General features: G+C 34.5%; 2 protein-coding genes across 3 annotated transcripts; one reads left to right on the forward strand and one right to left on the reverse strand.

Moving 5' to 3' along the window:
* Window positions 1–858: 858 nt before the first annotated feature.
* On the reverse strand, window positions 859–9,784 carry LOC125645668 (BAG family molecular chaperone regulator 3-like). Its single transcript, XM_048871345.2, has 3 exons — window positions 9,701–9,784; window positions 3,219–3,465; window positions 859–2,897 (listed from the first exon to the last, which is right to left on the reverse strand). Exons 2-3 carry the CDS (start codon window positions 3,375–3,377, stop codon window positions 1,668–1,670), a joined length of 1,389 nt encoding a protein of 462 aa, XP_048727302.2. The 5' UTR covers window positions 3,378–3,465; window positions 9,701–9,784; the 3' UTR covers window positions 859–1,667.
* A 41-nt stretch (window positions 9,785–9,825) lies between these two features.
* Window positions 9,826–21,345, forward strand: LOC125645669 (methionine-R-sulfoxide reductase B2, mitochondrial-like). Of its 2 annotated transcripts, none has more exons than XM_048871348.2 (5): window positions 9,826–10,054; window positions 11,008–11,120; window positions 12,226–12,302; window positions 12,446–12,593; window positions 15,375–18,659. In XM_048871348.2, exons 1-5 carry the CDS (start codon window positions 9,913–9,915, stop codon window positions 15,477–15,479), a joined length of 585 nt encoding a protein of 194 aa, XP_048727305.1. In that variant the 5' UTR covers window positions 9,826–9,912; the 3' UTR covers window positions 15,480–18,659. The 2 variants fall into 2 exon arrangements, with proteins under 2 accessions (XP_048727305.1, XP_048727306.1); XM_048871349.2 differs by lacking the exon at window positions 15,375–18,659 and adding an exon at window positions 21,136–21,345 and having other exon boundaries at window positions 9,828–10,054.
* Window positions 21,346–21,622: the final 277 nt, after the last annotated feature.

Here is a 21,622-nt window from a genome sequence, read left to right on the forward strand (position 1 = left end):
CCATTTAGTTGCTTCTTGCAACAAGGATGGGGGTACCGAGGACCTATTCTAACCCGCATTATCAGAGGAGTATAAAACCTCAGTTGCTGTCAAGATTAAGAAAGGTCCATGTCAAAGTAAAAATGGTAATCAGCAAGGGTGTTAGACTATTTGATATGGATACAAGTTAAAGGGACTGATTTACGATTTCCCCCAAAATTTTGTTTTCACTTTTATTGATCAGTCTACTGCCTAACGCATTCAAATGATTGCACATAAAAATTAAAGTTATATATTATCAGAGAAGCTCATTTTAGTGAGTTCATAATTTGTTTTGTAAACAAAGATTGTGGTATGTATTATTTACAAAATTTTCAGAAGAAATGGATATCGATCTAAGTTTGTTATATCTTTCATATTTCAAGCATTCTTTGGGTAAAATGTGTCATCTAAAATTTGTGACTATGCAAAATTAAGATGCTTTATATTACAAAATTGATATTTCACTGCTTTGTTTACATAAAAAGACTTGGAGTCTTTGTTAACATAACACAGATTTAAGGCTAAACTATTGCTTTTATTCTTCATTCAGTAGGTCAAAATATTGGCTGACAACATTAAATGAGTTATATTTTTAATGTTTCACATAAAAAATAAAAGACATTTTGTTCAAAAATCGTGAACCAGTCCCTTTAAAGTCATTGGCAGCAGCTGTTAAGGGTTCAAAGGCATGAATACCAGATCAAATTTTAATATATGGAGCAGTGAAAGGCACCAAGTAGCCAGTGCTTTTACTGAATAATTAGGCTAAAGCTTGGGTCCGTCCCTGAATATGGTGTAGAACATCACAATAAACAGTTTAAATCAGAAGTAGGATTCTATAATTTCAAACAATTTTATTAAACAGTATTTTAGCAAGCTTTCTACTGAATGCTACAAGTATGTAAATGCAACCATAAACCTTTGCATTGAACATGAATGATATACATAATAACTTTTCTTTGGAAATTAAAGAATAAATGATAAATGTTGCATTTCTGATAAGACATTTCTGCATAGTTTTCATCAGGTGCGACCCAAAATTAAAATTACATACTACATAAATTGTCTTCAGTAGTACACGACATTGACTAGACTTGTAAGATGCAATTGATCACAGTAAAAAAAAAGTTCATAGTAAACATGTTAGCATTCTGAATGCCCTTGATTTCCAGAATTTCTCTTCCATTAAAAATAAAAAATAAATTGACCAATCTTTTCCACATGATAACCAAGCATGTCATTAGTAGGCAGACATAAAATTTCCCATAAAATATTGTTATGTATCACACCATTGAAATAAAATTTTTGCTCTCAGTTCTAAAATTGCCGATTTCTAACCAACCTGGAAACTCCATAATCTAGAATCCTAGTCACTGTTTAACAAAACCCAATATGTAAATAAAATTACACATCCTTTCTCAGTACACTGTTTATTGCATTGCAACCTTTGTAACACGGATATATTATATTACACAAATATATAGAGATATAAAAACATTCAATAAATAACCACTCAACCTCTCTCTAGACAAATTAACAAAAACAACAAAACTTTGAAAGCACTTGCACAAAAATTAATCAATTCATACCAACATACTTATCACTAAGTATATATATATTTAAAGCATGCACTCAGTCCACCCTGATTATTGTGTCTGTGAAGTGTCCATCCATTCCTTACTTGTCTCCTGTTTAGATTCACTGCCATCCGTTGTTTTCTGTTCATCCTCTACAAAAGCCTTGAGGTCTAACTGATCGAGATACGACTGAAATTCCTTCACAGCTGTGCGTCGAGCCTGTCGAACAGCCTGGTCATCACCGGCCTCAATTCCGTCCAATTTCAAAATACCCCTATTCAACATTTCCTCTAGATATTTATATTCTTTGTCAGACTTTTTTCCTGAAAATGAATTCACTCTATCTATGATATGTTTTGTTTCACTGACTATTTTTTCTATCCTCTGTAGAGAAATATTTTCCTGCACTTTCCTCGTCTCTGTGGGAACACTGTCCGTTTGATCTGGACCCATTGGAGGTTCTTCAGATTTAGATGTACTGTTTTGGTTTGTTTCTTTATTCTCGCTGTGCCTTCCCTGTTCTTTTGGTACCTCAGCAGTTTGCTGAGACATGTTCATATTGACAGGTTCTGTAGGTTTATTTTCACGTCGGACCTGGGGTGGTGACTTGGCCCGATATTGCTGTTGCTGTGGAGGGGGGACCTGATTTGTTGGTTGGGGTGGGGACTGATACTGGTGGGGTGGCTGGAAGTGTTGTGGTGGGACAGGGTATTGTTGAGGTGGCACCTGCTGATGGGATCCACCATATTGTGAATGTGGTGGCACTTGTGCCTCGGTTTGTTGTGGAGGGTACTTCATCTCTGTCTGATGATATACTGGTATTGGCTGTGAAGGCTGGTTTGGCATCTGAGGCTGGGGCATCTGTTGATACTGTTGTTGTGGGTAACCTCCATGGGACGATGAAGGATAACTCCCTTGACTCGGTGATGCTGGAGGATATCCTTGTTCAGGATAGCCCCCTTGGTTTGCTCCTTGATTCCCTTTGTAGAAGGTATAGCCTTGTAGATCTGGATGCTGACTCTGTGAGGTGGAAGACACATGTTGTACTGGGATTTCCCTCACGCCCTGGTAAGGTTGTGGCATTTGTTGAGGTGTGGCAGAATTAGGAGGTGGGCTCATTCTCTGCGGTGAGCCTACCCTAACAGGAGACTGCATCCTTTTAGGGGATCCAAGTCCTGGGGACCCAACCCGGTGGACAGCTTGGTGGGTCCATTTTGGTGGTTTTGAATTTTCATGAAACACTGGAATTTCTCTGGAGAAAAGGGAATTATGCTCTGGATATCCAGAAATATGTTGTCTCTGCAAAGAAATTTTAAAAAATAAATGATTAAAACTATATATATTGGGATTGTCGTTTAATGAAACTGTGATTCAAATGACACGTTCAATGCATTTATCATGTTACAAATAGAATTAAATCTTTACGAGCACCCATCCCTACCCCCGGGGGTAACAATTCAACAATATAGGCGTCTCATTTTTCACATCAGAGCGATGCAATCTGAATCAATACCGCTAAAGATTTCACTTGTCATTAGTCTGATTTTTTCCATCTGTACAACTTTTACACATTAATTTCAACTCTGGAAGGCTGATGAGGCAATTAAATCGCATCCTTACCATTCTTAACCGAGGGTCTTCCCAGCTCGTCGATTTCGTGTTGTGGTCTATAAAATATGGCCAACCTGTATTGTGATCGTGCAGCATTTCCCAACCCGGTGGAAGATCGTCGTGGTTCAAGTTGTTGTACGGATTTGGATATAATTGTCTGCCTGCCATCTTTTTATAACCTCTATTCTCGATGTTTCTCAAAACCTCCAGAGGCAACTACAGCGCCACCACATTCGGGAAAGCTCCGGAAGTTTCTCTGAGGAGATAAAAATAGAACAGTAACGTAAACCGTAGCTAAAAATATCCGTTAAGGCGTAAACGTTAGGTACATCTCGGTGAGTAATACATTTTTACATGTATGCCATGCCTTCATAGATGTTTGAAAAGATCACGATCCGTAGGAAAAAGTGGTGTTTAGGCCTACATGCATTACACATGTAAATGTGAAAAGCTTGTTGATGAAAGAAAATCTTTTTTGTGATGCTATAGAAAAAACAGTAAAGAATATTTTACCAAACTTGATGAACAAAAATCCATTTACTTATTATGTTCTGAAGAGCCATCTATTCTAAATATAACATATATATATATATATATATATATATATATATATATATATTTCATGTAAATCTATCTTTTTTTCAAAATCTTCTCTTGGAGCCAATTTTCCCTCTATGTGGATGAAATAAAAACCATTTTGTTTAGAATGTCGAAAGTAACTGTTATAAGTCTTTAAACAATGTTACGATGAAATATTGCAGAGAGATAACATTTTATTCATAATGTTAATTTTTTTTATTTCCATAATTACGCATACTTATATAACATGTACATAAAGAGTAAGTACTCTCAAATTAAACTTCATGTTTTGTTTAATTGTCATATCTTTACAATAGATTATTATATAATTATTATGAAATTATCAGGTGATACTGTGAATAATTCTGAGATCAGTGCTTCTTATTTCATCAAAATTGAACAAGAAATGCGTTCAGAATTTTTTTTTGTTGAAAATATATGGTTTTGTATGAAATATATAGTGGAAATTTTCCTTGGGAACTTACTTATGGCCAAGTACTGTACGTCTCGCTTGGCTTCCGGCTTTACTAGAAATTTTGATATTTTCGTAAAACTACATAGTAGGCCTCTATGTTAGTTATTTGTTCCATATGCTTATAACCCCTGAGATATTGGAGTCGTAGCGTAACGGAATATAAATATTTTATATGCACATGTACGTCATTAATGCAGCCTGATTCTTTTTTCTAAAATGAAACCTTGAATTTAATTTCTGGCCTGTGATTTCTGGTTCAAATTTCACGAGAATTTTAACAGCCAAGTACTGTCAGGGAACTCGTATCTATACCATTAGATCTCGTAAAACTTACGAAATGGTCGTGATTTATATTACAAGAGTGAAATTTCATGTCGCCAATTTTCTTTATGATTTTTTAAATAAATGTTTTGTGATGTCAAATTTCATGTTGTTAAAATTATGTATTTCTCTGAAATGAGAGATAATATATAAGGAAAATAATGTGTAAATGTTCTGACCTCTTTCAAATAAAAACACCGTGCATTGTTCAGAAGATATGTATTTTTAAATATACCCTTTAGAGCATTACTGCACAATCGGGTCTTTATAAACAACGACAAATAGTTACATACTGTATTTGGTAAGAAGAACATGCTACATGAAATTTATAACAAACAGGTCCGTGTAGATACTGGTATGCCGACTGTGTATATCTATAATGCACTTGTTATATATATATAATATATATATATATATATATATATATATATATATATATATACACAGTGTAGATATATATAATGACATTTTGACGTGATAGAGATCGAGATATCATTTTCTCTGAAGTAAGTCCCAATGACTACAGTACTAGGTTATTAATCAATTTTTACAGACAGCACAAATAACATATTTATCACATGGACTATATATAACACCAGTACCGTTAACGAAAATGAGCGTAACAAAATTGCTACAATTCACTATCAAAATATTAGTAAATTAAAGAAAGGTTCACAAGTCAGGGTTTATTGATTCATTACCTCGCAGTGTGAGGTAACGAATCAAGAACCTTTGAATTGTGAAGATGAACGAAGAAAGATTCAGCATATGCTTACAGAGGCAATATGAACTTTCATGAACTGTTGTACGTACACAATTTTGACTTTGATAATGTACGTAACACTGGTCAAGAGAAATTTGATTATCTTTTAAAGATTTAGCATCAATATTTGCACGATCATATTTCCAGAATAAAATTTCGTGTGTGTTATTATTATGCAACCCCTGTAACCCCCCACCCCTATTAATTTTTCTAGATAGACCACTGACTCGGCTGGATAGTTTTGTCATTCTCTATGAGTCTACTTTATGTACAAATAAAAGTCATTTTTAACTTCCGTTAAAAAAAATCATCTTTCTAACTTTCCAGATGTCTTTCACAGATTTTTGTGTGACCAACCTACGACTCCTCAAGAAAGTTCATCTCGATTTCGGCCTCCTTTTCGTGAATCTCAATCGGTAATCTAACAAATGTATATATCAATCTTTATTGTACGTGCGCTGTCTGTCATTCCCTGCATACTGTAGTTTGAATTTTAGCTCGATCTGCTTTGTGAAGAAAAAAATAACGTTACGTTTTACAAGATGCATGACACAGACGTTTGACAGAAACCTACCATGATTTTATTTGTACATATAGACTACTATAGAATGAAAAAAATATTGTATCCAGCTGATTCAGATCGGGGGGGGGGGGGGGGTGGGGGGTGGGGGGGGGGGTACTGGGGTTGCAACATAACACACACCCTTTTTGGTTGACTATCTTTAACAAAACTCATTTTGAATAGTTATCCCCCCATTTTGAGGGCATCAATTTCTCAATTTCCCTTTTGGGGCGAAAAAGGTACAAACTTAGGTCGCAACCACACCCACCCACCCACCCTCCCTTGAAAATTTTCTGGTTCCGACTACGTGATATAAATTGAAGATTTTCATGCAGAAAATAAAGTTGCAATAGTGACCTTAATTCTCACATGTTGCATTATGAAAGGCGAAGATAACGAACAGTGATCAATCTCATAACGCTTATAAGCAATGCAAAATAGATAGTTGGGCAAACACGGACCCCTGGACACACCAGGGGTGGGATCAGGTGCCTAGGAGGAGTAAGCATCCCCTGTCGACCGATCACACCCGCCGTGAGCCTTATATCCTGATCAGGAAAACGGAGTTATCCGTAGTCAAAATCAGTGTGCCAAGAACGGTCTAACAATCGGTATGAAACGCGTCAGACAGCATTTGACCCAATGATAGGTTGTATTGACGAACTAGATCGTTATAACGACCATAGAATTTGTGAAATGCTGACTTCAATCGAGACTGTTGAAACCCCTGTACCATCAACTTGTTTGTCAGTAGCTTACCTCGATTTAAAGACTGACTCAGTCTAATTAAAATTAGATGTTAGATCCGCTCGCGTACTCACATACATTATGTATGCGAGTACGCGAGCGGATCTAACATCTAATTTTAATTAGATTGAGACTGACTATACGCAGAACAAGCTCTTGTGGATCGAATCAGTTGAGTGATATAACATCATATGCAGGTGATAATGGAATATTGCTACATAAATATGAGAAGTTGACGATGTATCTAGGATGTTTTTAAATACAATTCTTTATATCATGATTAAGAGTCGTTTGCAAATCGTTAACCTTAAAACTACACGTCATTTTAAAATCTAAAATAATATTAAATGCATTCAAAGTAGAGAAACAGAAATATTATATTTAAACTTTGATGATGATTTATTCATTTCATCAGCGTATAATCCCATTCAGCGTATCCTATGTTGGCTCGTCTTATAAATACTTTTATAGTAATCGAGTTACAGTGCAAAAAGAAGAAATATTTAACAAGAGGGCTACAACGCTCACCTGATCAAGTCAACTTCCCCCTCTGCTGTTTTTCGAAATCTTCTAAAAGATTTTTACCCTCTTTAGTCCCACATAAAATTTACCTCATATTATTACTCCATCCTAGTCCTACGCGGAGTTACGATTAACCGCGAACTTGAATCCACACAAGACAAGAACTAATCCCAAGCATCCATCAAACTAATTAGATCCCACGATCCGCTCATCTACTATCGCTACACATCTAAGGGATCAAATCCTATGTGTAGCGATAGTAGAGTCCAGATGAGCGGATCAATTAATTTTAATTAGATTGAGTATCCATCGATCTCGAAATATAAATCAGAGTATAAGCACAGTCCCCTGGTGTCTTCTGCAAACTTGTTACCAAGATTGATATGCATTCTTTTGTTTTATAATTACATTTCTGTTTTGGACTCGGGGAGAATTTTAATCAAAACAATATTTAGAGATTCTTAAGCATCGTCCCCAGGTGTCCTTTGCAGTTTTGTGATAAATTTACAATTACATTATTTTAAATGTGTGTGCATGTGCTATGGCAATAATACATGTAATGCACAACATCTAGTCAAGTTTTGATCTTCCTACTTTGTACATTATACTGACAATTACACATGCCAAGAAATTCCTAGCAAAATCTCCGGTGTAGAAAACCCGTTATAAATCATGCAGTGACCGCAATAAGAGATAAGCGACGGCTACTATTAATCAGCATGTAATATGGTCCTATTGAAGTCAATGAATTCAGACCGGACGGGATTTCTTGGCATGGTCGTGATTTTTGTGTATTCAACTAAAACACTCAAATAACCCCATACCGGCTTATTTGGTCATTTTTGAAAATTTTTGCACACCAAATCTTTCCACAACCTTGGCGTAAAAATGCGTAATGGCAAAAATTACAAATTGTGACCCCCCCCCCCCCCTTTGGACTTGATATCTAAGGAAGGATATCATAACATATTTGGAATGAATCGTTAGAGAAAGTCGTAATTTATCACTTGTTAAAATTGATGCCATATAACGCGCGCGCGCTGATGCCATATAACGCTGTCGGAAATGCTCATTGTCTCGTCTCGTGGGGAGGGGTGTCAAAGTTTTCCATACAAATATAGGGAAAATCTTTAAAAATCTTCTTCTCAAGGGCCAAAGAAGTTGACATTTACATGAAAGCTTTCTGACATAGTGTAGATTCAAGTTTGCAAAACTCGTGGCCTCCAGGGGTAGTTGGGGCCATAATAGGGACTAAGGTTTTACATGCAAATATATATGGAAAGTCTTCAGATATAGGCCAAGGTGACTCAGTTAAGCGATGTGGCCCATGGGCCTCTTGTTTTATTTTTACTAACCCCCCACCCCACCCCATCCTTTCAAATTTTCCGTTCCAAACTCGGCTGTATCGTACTCGTTTACGGTTCTGCACTGGGCTCAGGGTAATCCCATTTAACATGCACTTCTTCGGCACCGTCCCCTGGTGTCCTTTGCAGTTCTGTAACCATTAATTACTATTATGTGGGTATACACATATGTATATATTTGCAGTGGTGCATATATTGCACTATATCTGGTCACAATTAGGTTAATTCTTGTTGAAGAAGTATAGTTAATATTGTCTAAACATTATCAATATGTTTATGTTATAGCAATGGTACATGTGATGTAAATGCACAACATCTAGTCATATTTTTCAGTCCCCAATCGTTGTTACCAATAACTCCAATCAATCTAAATTGTATTGTACATTTATAATCAAAACTAAATGTTAAATAAATGTATGCTATGCATGTCTGTCTCTAATGTACATGTCTTAAATCATAACTGTTCTTTGTATATTTGCCCCTTGTAGGTCCATAATTGGTCAATAAATCATATCATATCATATTTAAACGTTACATATTATACATATGTATCACAGGCACTTGTTTCTGTAAATGACTTAAATTATGACCTCTGTATACTAATAACAACACGAGCTGTTGTTATTAGTATACAGAGGTCATAAGTCATTTACAGAAACAAGTGCCTGTGATATGTATGTCTGATATAATTAAATCAAATTGTCATATCGAGGATAATTCTCCAGTATTCTTTTTTGAACAAATTCCTTCTAAGCGGTGATTAATTTGTAATTAACAGTAAAAATACAGTTTTTAAAATATAGGCTTAGTTAATATTATATATATATATATATATATATATATATATATATATATATATATATATACATTTACATATGTACAGTGTACATAAAAATAACCAGAGAGAGAGAGAGAGAGAGAGAGAGAGAGAGAGAGTAATTAAAATTGGATTCATATATAAGGGGTAATTTGACAAATCACTGTAATTTCAAAATTGTAACTTTTAAGATGTAAAGCAAGTGGCGGATCCAAAATTTTACATTGGCCTAAATAAGAGCATTATGACCTACTTGTGCGAAATTGCATTTGATTTCATGAATACGACAATTGATACAATAAATAAATGAATCATGATGACAAGTTCATATGAGTTTTCACCTGAGATTCTATTTGGGGCAGAGATAAACCAGTGAGAAGCGGTTTGTTGTCATTCATCAAATCCGATCGAACATTCGGATAATCTCGGCTGATTACCATACCCTTTATGAAATATCGACCGAGGTGTCCCGAGTAAGGTTAATAATTGTACATGAGACGTGATCGTGACGTAAGGAAATAAACAGTGCAGACGCAATTTCTGAGGTAGAATTATGTCTCTGTCGAGTGCCGTCCGTGTGTTTTGGCGATCAGCATCAAGAGTTCAACAATTAAACAAGTTCAGAATCTTGAAAGGGTGCAAGAACACCTCCATTTGCAATGCAGATTCGACAGTACACCAGTCAACGTGTCGCTGTAAGTCTAATTCGAATTTCCTCATCCTCACCTATATATTTTGGCTATCGGTCTCAAGACATCTGTAAATGTAATCTACAGTATCTGGCCATAAGTTTTATTTTTAACTGTATATTTCATGGGAAAATGCTTTTTTTAATTGAGAAAACAAAACTTACTGCAATGCAATTTGTATTTTATATAGATCTAAATAATTTATAATGTCACCAACAATCACATGCCAAATGCTGAAGTGAAATTTTAGGACACAGATTTGTGATCATTGTATAAGTTTGCTATATAGCATCATAGGGGGGAAATTGACAATTGTGCATAATCAAGTAAATAATTTAAATTATGGAGATAGGACAAAAATGACATCACAAGTTTTTATTGAAATAGGTTTATGAAAAAATAAAATGATGACTCGCTTATGGTCATATACTCTATGCAGCATTAGTATTTGGTTCCAGTAGGAGCATTTATTGGATGTAACAAGAATTTGACGCAGTATTCTAGATAAAAATTAGTAAAGACTAAAATGAAGTTCTGCTGTCATTAACTTACTCTCTTATCTTACAAAAGTAAGAATATTAAGTGCCTATCAGTTAAATATAGAAACAGGTCAATATTGTTATCCTGTCATTCCTAGAGAAAATAGATTTTGTTACCATTGTAAGATCAGTGTTGATGATGAACATTTTTTACTTGATTGTCTTTTCTAAGAAAAAAGTTTTCAAAAACATCATATAATACTCCTGTATCTAGTTTACTGAATCCTCTTAATCTTTTGTCTATAAAAGAAATTTGTTTATATATCAGAAACTCTTTACACCCTAGAAACAAAGGAATGTTGCAATTATAATACCATTTAACACAGTATACAATACAAGTATTTTATTTTACATGGCTAACAGCACGTAGATACCTGTGCTTCAGTCCCTATAAAGAATTGAATAAATGTATTTTAACAGTTTACACAACGGAAGTTGACCCAGATAATCCTAGAACAGTTCCAGATGCCGAGTGGGAGAAACGTCTCACAGCGGAACAGTATGCTGTTACCAGAGAGAGAAAGACTGAAGAAGTAAGATGCAGTGTTTCTGTACATTTACACCAACAAAATTTGGATTGTAATTTTATCTGATATGTCCATTGTTGATACCCCGGTGCTACTGTTGGTGTGAGTGTAGCAGCTGCACAAAACACGGGCAAAATTTGATGCCACGAAAAATATTCGAGCTGAAGATGGCAGATCTTAGAAGAAGTCTTATATGTCAGCATTTTATTTGCATGCATATATATACACGTGTACTACGACTTTAAAAGTAACATAAAGATATACACACTACATTTATTAACATCTACCATATATATATAATGACATTTCATCATCAACAATAGAGACAATGATGCCTGATTATGATTATGTTGTGAGCAATATTGTTGAGTTCCTATAGAAATAATGTTTAAAATATACTTCTTTTGTCAACTATTCCTTCCAGGGCCCTTGATTGGTCAATAAAATATCTTGTATCTTGTAGATAGTGGTGTCACATCTTTCAATGCTGAATAGGAGTTTTGGAAGATTCTAAATGTTTCTTTGATTAACATACAACTGTCTAGGACTGAAACAATACACCCCCTTCACGATACGATACATATCGCAATACTTATGCCACTATTCAACACTTTCAATACGATACAATTTACAGAAGAACAATTTAATCACCAAGATTCACAATCATAATTTTAAAAGCAAAATGTTTCCAAATTGCCAAATGGTAAAATGCCTGTTGGCTCTGTAGTTTAAACTGATAAAGTTCATTATTATTTTCGTCAGACTCCAAGCAAACTACTGTCTGAATGTTATTCTATGTTATTTTGTCCCTCAAGCAGGTAAAAATAATAAGTGCAGGGTGAGCCTGATGTATTTTACTTAACTCGTTTGTAATAAACGTATCGAACCGAAAATCTAGGCAATGAATCGAGCGTTTATACTGAACAGTATTGATAATTCGGTGAATCGTTTCAGCCCTACAACTGTCCACTCTCAAATTTCCTCTATTTACAAATACATCAGTTGTTTCAAAAGAGGTCACTAGCCCATGCTGTACTCATTATTGGAGTTAGTTTATATTCTCTTAAGAATTTTAAAAATTTCATTTTAATGATGTTTTGTTTTGTTGCAGCCTTTCAGTGGAAATTATTTGAATCATTTTGAGAAAGGCACTTATCACTGCATCTGTTGTGATGTGGAGCTTTTTAGGTAAGGAAAAGAGCTTTAGCATTAAGTATTCCTTTTCATGTGATCCATGCGAAATGTATCATTTTGTTATAACACATTTCAACTACATGTAATTAGAACCTGTCAGTAAAAACAAAATGTATATGTTGATCATTTATGGACAGTTCTAACGCAAAGTTCGACTCACATTGTGGTTGGCCTTCTTTCACCGAGGCGTACGGAAGTGTAGATGGAAATGAATTGACTTCCAACATTTTGCGTCGTCCTGACAACAGTATTGGAATGGTTCGCACAGAGGTTATATGTAAAAATGTAAGTTTAGCATGCACACAGTCTTAATTGGGTGGAAACAATTAAATGTTATTCATGATTTGAGAGAGCAGGTCATTTGTGTAAATTTTTCATTCACTGTGTAGTAGGGGTGAATCAATATATCGATATATCGAAATGCACCGGTATCCGCCTGTCCAGCGATATACAATACGGTGTTTCGATGATACGATACGATATAATGTTGGGTTTAAAAATAGCCCTTTTGATAGTCGGGATTGAAGTTTATAATTTAAAAACGGCTTCTAACAGGAACACGATTCCTCAGACCATTCTCTCACCAGAGGGCGCGCTACTCACTGGGTCGTAGCGTAACGCCCTCTGGTGAGAGATTGTTTAATACCCGCTTTTACATTGTGACATTGGTGTTTCCTCAGACTTTAATTGTCATTGTTTTGTTATGAAATAAAAAATATTAAACTACTTCATTTTTTTTTTTATTATTTTGATATTTTACTTCAGAAAATGCTTAACTACATTGTAAATCCAATATATTGGATATCGCATAAGAAAATATCGTATCATATCGGAAAATCTTGAGCAATACACACCCCTACTGTGTAGAAATGTCAATATAATGCATTGCTAATTGTTTAATGAACTCCAGAGAAGAAATTTAAAACTATTTGCTAGTTTACGAATGAAGGTTTTTCTTTGTAAAATTTTTTTCAGTAGCTTAACGTTACTTGACATTTAAGGGAAATTTTCAGAGCATGTTTGTATCGGACCTAAGCCATCGACTCAACTGACACTCGTCTTTAACCCTGTCTCCTCCCCCCCCCCCCCCCCCCAAAAAGCCTTGAGAGGGCTACATTATTGCAACTAGGTATCTAGCAATATGAGATCAAGGTTATATAGAAGGTCAAGATATAAAAATCGGGGGATATTTGTATATGCATGTGTAGTTTGATGATGATTTTTCAATAGTTGGTTGTATATTGTTTAATGATCCACTCAAGAATTTTTCACTCATATGGAGACATAATCATTGCCGGTGAAGTGCTTCAAAATTTAGATCTATGCTCAGCGCTTATGGCCTTTGAGCAGGGAGAGATCTTTATTGTGTGACATGGGGCCTCAGTTTTTGCAGCCTCATCCGAAAGACCGTCCCATTTAGTGACTCTTACGACAAGGACCTATTATTTTTCTAACCCGGATCCCCACAGGATTTCTATACCTTAATGCCTAATCATTTACATAGTGATGGTGCATTAAAAATGGGGATGGGGGTGCGTGGGTGGGTAAAACTTGGTTTATGATATCAAATAGTGTCCAGATGTTTGGGCCTTGATATTTCAGTTTTCTTTGCAATATTTCAAGTACTATTTGAGCTCCACCACTGAAACTTTACGAAACTTTACATCATCAATCTTTACGATTATACCTGTAGGGATTACCTTGTCTGTCCACCATCAGTATTCTTGTCTGTCCACTATCATTATACTCTATCCGCTATCATTAAACTCTGTCTGCTATCATTATACTCTGTCCATTATCATTATACTTGTCTGTCCGTTATCATTAAACTCTGTCCACTATCATTATACTCTGTCTGCTATCATTATACTCTGTCCACTATCATTATACTCTGTCCACTATCATTATACTCTGTCCACTATCATTATACTTGTCTGTCCACTATCATTATACTCTGTCCACTATCATTATACTCTGTCCACTATCATTATTCTCTGTCCACTATCATTATACTTGTCTGTCCACTATCATTATACTTTGTCCATTATCATTATACTCTGTCTGCTATCATTATACTCTGTCCACTATCATTATACTCTGTCCACTATCATTATACTCTGTCTGCTATCATTAAACTCTGTCCACTATCATTAAACTCTGTCCACTATCATTATACTTGTCTGTCCACTATCATTATACTCTGTCCACTATCATTATACTCTGTCCACTATCATTATACTCTGTCCACTATCATTATACTTGTCTGTCCACTATCATTATACTTGTCTGTCCACTATCATTATACTCTGTCCACTATCATTATACTCTGTCCACTATCATTATACTCTGTCCACTATCATTATACTCTGTCCACTATCATTATACTCTGTCCATTATCATTATACTTGTCTGTCCACTATCATTATACTCTGTCCACTATCATTATACTCTGTCCACTATCATTATACTTGTCTGTCCACTATCATTATACTCTGTCCACTATCATTATACTTGTCTGTCCACTATCATTATACTCTGTCCGCTATCATTATACTCTGTCTGCTATCATTATACTCTGTCTGCTATCATTAAACTCTGTCCACTATCATTATACTCTGTCCACTATCATTATACTCTGTCTGCTATCATTAAACTCTGTCCACTATCATTATACTCTGTCTGCTATCATTATACTCTGTCTGCTATCATTAAACTCTGTCCACTATCATTATACTCTGTCCACTATCATTATACTCTGTCTGCTATCATTAAACTCTGTCCACTATCACTATACTCTGTCCACTATCATTTTACTCTGTCCACTATCATTATACTCTGTCTGCTATTATTATACTTGGCACAAATGTTGCTTTCAGAAGATAGTTTGTCATCACTTTACCCCAAGGTCACTGAACGAAATAATAGGGTTTTCACATTTTAAAGTATTCGAGATTAAAGATGATCTATGTATGAGCAAGGTGACTCAGGTTGGTGTTGTGGCCCATGGTCATTTTGTTTTACAATCTCACATTCATTATTGTTCATATTAGCAGTTTTTCTTAACAGTGTGACGCACATCTGGGCCATGTTTTCAGTGACGGGCCGGCACCCACAGGACAGAGGTTCTGCATCAATAGTCTTTCACTGAAGTTCAAGTCTTACAGACCTTAGACCTGTGTATGGTTATGTGTCGTAAACAGTTTATAATCAAAATATGTGGCAATCGTTTTGTTATAAAAGACAGAGAGCCTTATATGGCAAGTGTCTAATTTGGTCCCATAAAATATCTTTCAATTTTTTAAGAATGTTTACTTAATAGGAAAGAGAATATGTAATTCATGCCCAAGTTGATATTTGTTAATCATAGAAAGATGTCTGTGATATTTTCCCTAGGGTTTTGAAACTTTGATAATTTAACAAAAAGGGACAGAATTTTGTACTGGTTTTCTTTTTGAAAATTTTGGGCAACTTTGTGAGTAAGATTCATGTTTTTATAACACATTTATCTTTTACGGATATCCCAGTATGTCATTTTTAGAAAAGCCAATGTTTTTCACAAAGTGGGTTATTTTTTTAAATATTTTTTTTCCTGTAATAAACATGAATACTGATTGACATGTTCAACAGAAAGTAGTCAATAGTTCTTGACATCAATAACAAGAAGTGGCACAAGGTGGACTTGACATGTAATAATGGCTTTGAAAAAGTATATTTAAAATGTATATTTGAATGACCTTGTGGTGACCAAACTAGGGTTGTTATATATGACTCATGGCATCAGAACTGAGTTTGTCACCAAAATATGGCCAAATCAAGAAAATCAATTTTTAGGAAACGCATAACAAAATATTTAAATTTTATCTGTTAGTGATAATAAAGAAAGGTTATGATTCATTTTTCAGCTGCAATTTATATTTGTAAGATGTGTGATTTGTATACATATTATACAGAGGAGGACGTGATATTCAACTTGAAGTACGTGGATGAGGATCATGTATATTGAGTATTTTGTTTGTAAGAATCTCTCAGTTCTTAATTTATTTTATTCATGCTTACATACTAAAAGGATAAAACTGAATCTATAAGCTTTACTTCCTGTGTCCATATTGGTTGTGTAGGACAGAAATATTTTTCACTCAAATTTTAAAAGCTACACTATGCCCTATTGTTTTTGGAAAAATCATATTAAACACTTTTGGATTTGGGGAATTTTTTAATGTTGAATTCTTTCATCATGTTCATGTTTGAAAAATTACACACATGTAATATACCGGTAACTATAGATTTTCATAACCATAGCTTTGTTTTGCGAGCTTGTCACATAATGCTTCAAATTCGTTATGCAACAAGACCTGCATGCACATCATTAAGTTGACATTATTCAAAGTTCTAAAAACACTTGATTAAATGAGGAAAACATCCTGTTATTGTCCAATATTTTTCTTTTGAAGATCCTATTTTCATGAGTTGAGATAAAGCTTTATTCATTTATTCTCCTTGGAAAATTTTGGCACCGTTTTGGGAATTTGTGACAACTTCTGTGAGGGGGAATAGCCTGAATAAGGAGTAACTTCATATGTATGAAAAACACTGGACTGCAAACTTTTGAATTTCTTAAAACCTGTAAATTAAGACATTCAAGGGCTGACTGATTAGGTGGCTTCTGTAATTTGATAGTCTAACAGTGATGAAATGAAAAAAGAAGGACACCTCCTCTCCCCCACCCCCCCAAAAAACAAGCCCGATTTTGGTTATATTTTGAAACCAGCCTATATATTGATTTTAATCTTGGTTGTCCTCATTTTTGAACTGGAGCATAGATAATCATTATAGTGTGGGTTATTTTACCTTGTGGTTTATTATATTATACAAAATTAAGAATTGTGGATCCTATATACATTTTGTACATTTTTTAAATGTAATTTTATTTTTGATTATTTTTATGTCTTAGGTCCCTATATATTGATTTTCAGAGAACTCGAGTATTAAATTGATGTATGCATCATGGCTGTTGTTTTCACAGCATCTTGGGGATATGTTTGTCTTCTGGCTTAAAAATCTTTTCACTGACTTGTCAAAAAACTTCCCATATTGTCAAAACATTAATTGTATTGTGGTTGTTTGTTATATGAAGAATATATCTGATTTATGTATAATATAGTAAACACAATGTTGTGATTTAATTTTTGTATTGGTGCTACATGTAATAGTCATTATTGTGAACCCAATTTTTTTCTGGATTTTTCATTTTTATTTCCCATCAGTGTTGTTGAACTGTACTGATTTAAGTGTTTCTGCCAGCTCTTTGTGAGTTAATATTAATGTCAAATAGCTATTTACATAGTGTTGCATGTTGTGGGCTTTTGTAAACTTTTATTCTTTCTTCAGTAATTCTGTCTTCTTAAACTTGAGGCCAATTGGAACCAAACTTTACAAGAATGTCACTTGTATCTTCATAAAATCATTGAAAATCTAGTTCTGAGACTTGGGCCATGGGATGCAAATTTTACATCTGGATGTTGGTGGATTTAATAAAGACCCAGACTATAATTTGTCAAATCAGTGTGCATACATCTTGATGTAGTGTATAGATTCAGGTTTCTTCAAACCTTTGTCTTTAGGTTCAGAGTGAGGCTACAATAGAGTTAACAAGTTTTATCTTACAAAAAAAACAGATAGAAAAAAATTATTAAAAAAATCCGAAGAGTGACCAATTCATGTACAATGTAGTTCCGTCACACCATTACTGCAACTCGGTTTGGAGTCTTTGACAAGGGCCCCATATTTCTGAGTGATTCAGGTGAGCATTGTGGTCCATGAGCTTCTTGTCAAACATATGTAGTTTAGTTCAGATTTCCCCTTCTTTAAACTCTGTGGTAAAGAAGATGTATTGAGACATGGGGTGTTGAAAATTGGTGCTTTGCAGATTATTTATCTGAACAGTTGATAGTGCCATCAGTAGTTACTATCCAGGTTTGAATTTTATTTTTAAAGTTAATGTTTGTTTGGTTCTTTTATGTTTTCTTTGGTTTTTCTAAGATTAATTTATTTCTCTAGCTGTGTGTGTTTTGGTGTTGGTTTTTTTTTGGGGGGGGTGGGGTCGTTTGTTTGTTTTGGTAGTAAGTTTTTTTAAAACAGTATTAAATTGCAAAAAATATGACAAATACACAGCACATGAAATCCAGTATGTTTTGAATATTTAGTATTTAGGATTTTTTATCAAAGTGATTTTTTTTTACACATTCAATATGTTAATGTATAAAAACTGAAGAGATTTATGCATGGGAAAGTTTTGAATTATCTGGTAAAATTGTTATGAATGTGATTTTGTAAATAAAGTTTATATCACATTGTAGTAGTTGTGTTTTCCTATTGAGAACCTAACCTAACAAATCAGTAGATTTAGCTCCTCCATGAACTGATTTCTTGTGGTATAGGCCCTGATGCATTGGATTGTTCAATAATGCACTATTTCTACAAGAATGAACTGAATTCACAGGTTTTTTTTCACTCCATCTCCCCTTTTCTAAGTGTATATTTATTTTTGCATTGAATCATTAAAGTTGGTTAACTTTAGGCATTTTATAGGCTACCCAAGATTTTGGAGGCATCAAATGAAGTAGGATTTTGCAATGTTTAAGTGGGATTTGATCAAACAACAATTTAAATTACAGTGTAATACAGGAGATGCACCGATAAAAAGACCGTTTTGAGGGATTTCAAATTTTGAGCAATGGTTTTTCTATGAGTTTTTAAGTAAAGATTTGTGAATTTTGCAAAAATAAAAGATACAAAAAGAGTTTTGGACTCTTAAGGCTTCTTTTATTTCATATAAAAGACCGTTTTCATAAGTTGTTTTGGGTATTTAGTCATTTCAAGTGAAAAAGCGGGATATTTGTGAACGTTATTCGTTCAAAACTTAATTAGAGCACAGCTTGAACAGAGATTTTCTATGACATGTTTAGGCCTACACTGGAAAGATAAATATATGAAGTTTGTTTAAGCCTGCGCCGGATGTGTTCTAGAAGAAAAATTGGGGGGGGGGGGGGTCTTTCCTTTGTATTTAAAAGAAGAATGAAAATGGTGGCAAAACTTGATGCTTACAGTGGACTAGCCATTTGACCAAAATGAGGATGATAACTGAGTTGCATTAGGAGTCTTGCATAAGAATGATTTCGATGTTGACTTTAGCAGTCATTAAAAATAATTTGCTTTGTACTAATACTGTCATTTTGTTTATTTGTTTTACATCCCATCGAAGTTTTTAGACTTCACCAGCTGTAGGTGAAGTACCACAAATTTAGACATGCTTAGTTAGCGCTCAAGGCTGTAACAATGAGGGTTCTTTATCATGCCAACGCCTGCCGCAACACGAGACCGGTTATGTCCGAAAGATCCGTGATTCTCACTTCTAAATGCCGAGCGTTTGGCGAAGGAGCAATCACTGTCTATGTTAATATCTATGGCAAGCCCTTTTACTATTTATTCGTAAAATAAGATATCTCTTTAAATAAGAGAGATATCTCTTATAGTTAAAGAGATATCTCTGTAAGTTAGAGAGATATCTTTTTACGCTTGGGAGATATCTCTTTCTCTTTGAGAGATATCTCTCAAAGCTAAAGAGATATCTTTCAAAGAGAAAGAGATATCTCTCTAGCATAAAGAGATATCTCTCTATCAATGTAAAAAGAGATATATCTTTAAGTTAGAGAGATATCTCTTTAAATTTTCAAAAAGAGATATCTCTTTAATCTAAAGAGATATCTCTTTAGATTTTTCCTCCCGGTGATCATAATGACTTCTCCCTGTTGCATTGTCATTGAAATGATGTAACCTTATTTTTTAATCAAGCAAAATACTTCTAGTGTACAAATGGCGGGAAAGGTTGAAGAGGTGGTTGGGGTACGTAACATTGTTAAGTTGCCGAAAGGCGAAATATAGTCTAGCTCGCATATTTCATCAATTTATTGTCTTTGTTTTTTGTTACCTTTAAATGTATACATTTCACATGCGGTAAAAGGCAAAATCTTTCCACGGGATTGCAGCCATCAGGGTGTTGCTAAAACGCGGAACGGAAAACGAAACGGAATTTAAGAATTAGAATGATTAATGTAGATAAGATAACGGTAAAAATCGGAGGGGGGGGGGGGTTCATTTTGATTAAAATCAACAATTTGGGAATTGTTTACAAGCGATAAAACAACTTTATCTTAAAATTTTGCATCAGAAATTGATTAATCGAATTTACTTAAACGCTAGCATAAGAATTTACAAGGCATTTTACAAGAATTTCGAAATTTCGGCAATGACAGAGGTGTTAGCGAGCAGTGACACCTATGGGTAGAGAATGAAAAGAACACACGTGGTTTATAACCCAACCCCCCCCCCCCCGGTGGCAAAACGTCATTAACACACATGTACACGTATTTACACATAATACCGTGTAAGTGTGTACTTACAACAAGGAGTGTGATATGTATAACACAATAATAATTCATGATCCATCCTATTTAGTCAACAAGTTAAACATCTTTTGTTTGATTTATCATTTTTTAACTAACAGGAAACTTAGTAACCGGAGCTCTCCAATCCTAAATAGGGAGGACTTCTGGCAGTTAATTTTTAAACTAAATACTTGTATAGCTTAACATTTGGATTAATAATGAGATGACTTTTAATTCCATTCAAGCATAAATTCTGTGTTAGCTTTTTAGCTATTCATATATTATGAAATAAATCTGTTAATTCCTCTTACTACTGGTCGTAAACTTCACCCTGGTTAACATTGGTTTTGTTTCAATCTTTCTTTCCTGTTGTATCTTTTCAGTTTCAACACTACTCCGCAGGATATCGGTAAAAGTACGAACTTTCACATAGATTCATCCCAAATGAGGAAAAACTTTTCTTCACCGGACTCGCTCGCTTTAAAATTTGATGTGATACATGAATGTATATTGTACCAGGTGTAGAACTAAATTCAAATTCAGTTATCTTATAAACATATGTAATTCGATTAAAAGCACGTTCGATTTAAAAAGGCTATGTTTGGGGAAAATTGTTCAAAAAATTATTTTATCTTTTACAATGTTGTTTTCGGGGGGGAGGGGGTGTACCTTTTATTCATTGGATAGGCTCATAAAATCTTTTCTTACCATACCAGCCAGAATAAAGTAATATAATCTGAAAGAGGTTGAATTATAATTCAAGTCTTTTTCAGTATGTTACCTTATTTATTTTTTCTTCATTTGTGAAACATAATACTGTCAAAATCTTAGGGGGGGGGGGGGGGGGTGACAAAGCCGGGGGAAAAGATG

Source organism: Ostrea edulis, chromosome 6 (assembly GCF_947568905.1).
Source record: "Ostrea edulis chromosome 6, xbOstEdul1.1, whole genome shotgun sequence".
NCBI lineage: Eukaryota > Metazoa > Mollusca > Bivalvia > Ostreida > Ostreidae > Ostrea > Ostrea edulis.